Source organism: Medicago sativa, chromosome 1 (genome assembly GCF_051527215.1).
Source record: "Medicago sativa cultivar Bolivia chromosome 1, Bolivia_mono, whole genome shotgun sequence".
In the NCBI taxonomy this organism is placed as follows: Eukaryota; Viridiplantae; Streptophyta; class Magnoliopsida; order Fabales; family Fabaceae; genus Medicago; species Medicago sativa.
In genome coordinates, this window is record NC_140749.1 from 56,562,107 (window position 1) to 56,564,227 (window position 2,121).

At 33.0% G+C, this 2,121-nt stretch overlaps 1 protein-coding gene across 1 annotated transcript; it reads right to left on the bottom strand.

The window, feature by feature from the left end:
- Positions 1 to 218: 218 nt before the first annotated feature.
- LOC146955621 (uncharacterized) lies at positions 219 to 1,262 on the bottom strand. The gene has a single exon (XM_085722313.1). It carries the CDS (start codon positions 1,068 to 1,070, stop codon positions 579 to 581), a length of 492 nt encoding a protein of 163 aa, XP_085578439.1. The 5' UTR covers positions 1,071 to 1,262; the 3' UTR covers positions 219 to 578.
- Between the last annotated feature and the right edge of the window lie 859 nt (positions 1,263 to 2,121).

The following is a 2,121-nucleotide window of genomic DNA, read 5'->3' on the forward strand; positions in this document are numbered from 1 at the left end:
TCAACAAACAGTTGAACAAAAAAATCAGAACATAGAAAAGATAAAGCAAAGCATACGAGTCTTTTCATAATAAAAGTGCAATGAATAGACGTATAAAAAAAGCAAACAAGAAGAACGTGACCGTTCACTGTCTTCACCTTTAACTTAAAATAAATCAAAACGTAGCTATACGATCATAATCAAAAGTACATAATTAAAATTGAAACCGGTAAACCGCATTTAATAGTAACAACAATAATCTTTGAATCACTTTGAATTTGTACATACAAAAGAGACTGACATGAAAGCAAATAATTGACCCTGCTTAGAGACACCACTTCAACCTAATATCAATCTCAGTGTCGGATCTCAAACCGAGTTTTTCAAGGTCGAAGAAAGAACTCTCAACCAAGTGACTTCTCGGAAGACCGACTTTACTACCAATATAACAAACATTAGAGTTATATTGCCTAATCTAAATCTAACAAAACAATCTTGAAAATACTAACCTAAATTAGTAGGAGAAAAATAAAATACATCTTATTTACCTAAAATTTCATTCAAGAACACACTCTTGATAGTGTTAGTTTCACTTCACTTCAACCATTTCCACGCGTAGGTGAAGACTGCGGTGTATAATAAGGACTCGTCGCACACGGCGTCGAATACGGCGTCGATTCATCCAACCACTCTTCAACCGCCACAACAACTTCATCACCACCAACCACCACATTCTCACTCAAACGCATACTCTTCACAGCCCTACCTTTCATCACCGTCACAACACTGCTACATTCCGTCGTAGAAGAACCATTCTCACTCTCAACACCTTCTCTTTCCTCCTCCTTGATCGTAAACAACACTCTAGAAGGACCGTAGAGACAATGATACTTCGCCATGTGCTGTTCAAGTTCATCTTCTAGCTCATCGTTCGTCGAAGACGAACGTGGAAGAGAAGGTTCTGCTTGAACACGTGGACGGAGGCGTTTACGGCGTTTGAATAGAACGTAAAGGATTTCGACGGCGAGGGCTGTGAGAGTAACGGCGGTTAGGATTGTGATTGTGGTGCCGAATTTGTTTAGACCCATCATAGTGATGATGAAAGAAAACGCATGGGGGACAAAAAACAACGTTGTGTTGGTGATTTGTGTTAATGTTTGTGTTTGTGTATGTGGTGGTTGATGTGGCTTTGTCGTTTGGTTGTAAAACGGCAAGATGGCTAAGTGTAGGAGTGAAATAAGAAAGTTTCTAAATTATGGTTTTTGGCAAAATATTTCCAAAGTGAAATATTTCCAAAGTGAAATAAATTGAGTGTCCGGGGTTTTTCACATGGGGACTGGGGTATTTCACTTTGGAAATACTTTGTAAATATTGTATTTTTTTGTGGTGTCCGGGGTTCGAACCTCGGACCTTTGCATAAATTATGCATTGTCCTTATCAACTGAGTTAAGCTCATGGGGACTGGGGTAAATATTGTTTGTTAAAATATTCATATTAATTATAATTAGTGGATTAGTTAAATAAATTGAAATTTAATAAATAAAAGTATATGAAAGAAAAAAATAATAAATGTTTTATTGGTATCCTAAACTGGATATAATTTTGAGATAGAAAAAAAAAAAAGCAAAAGTAACAATTACTATGAGACGAAAAGAGTATAAAATTAATGAAAAAAATTTATTTGTTAAAGTACATGTTACTAATTTAAACTTTTTTTCTAAGGATGTTACTAATTTTAATTGGTCGCGGAGTAGTTTACAATTTTCTAAAAGAAAATTATAATTTTTTAATTGGTATCCTAAACTCAGCATGTAACCTTTTTTTTTAGAGAGTATGGACTTTTTTATTGAAAAATAGTTGTCTACACAATTTTAAAGTGATGAACACTATAATGATGTTCTTTAAAAAAAACACTATAATGATGTTTTTCATTTATTCTTTAGAGTACTATTAACATTTTTTTTTTGGAAAAATGCTAACAAAGTGTCTTTGAGGTTGTTTAAGCAATTAAAAGTAGCGACTTTTGTATAAAAAATTATGTAATTATTACTTTCACATGTGTTTGATTTATATTTTCAAAATAAATTTTTTTATAATTGATTTCTTAAATAATGTTCTTAAGACACTTGTTAACCTAACTTT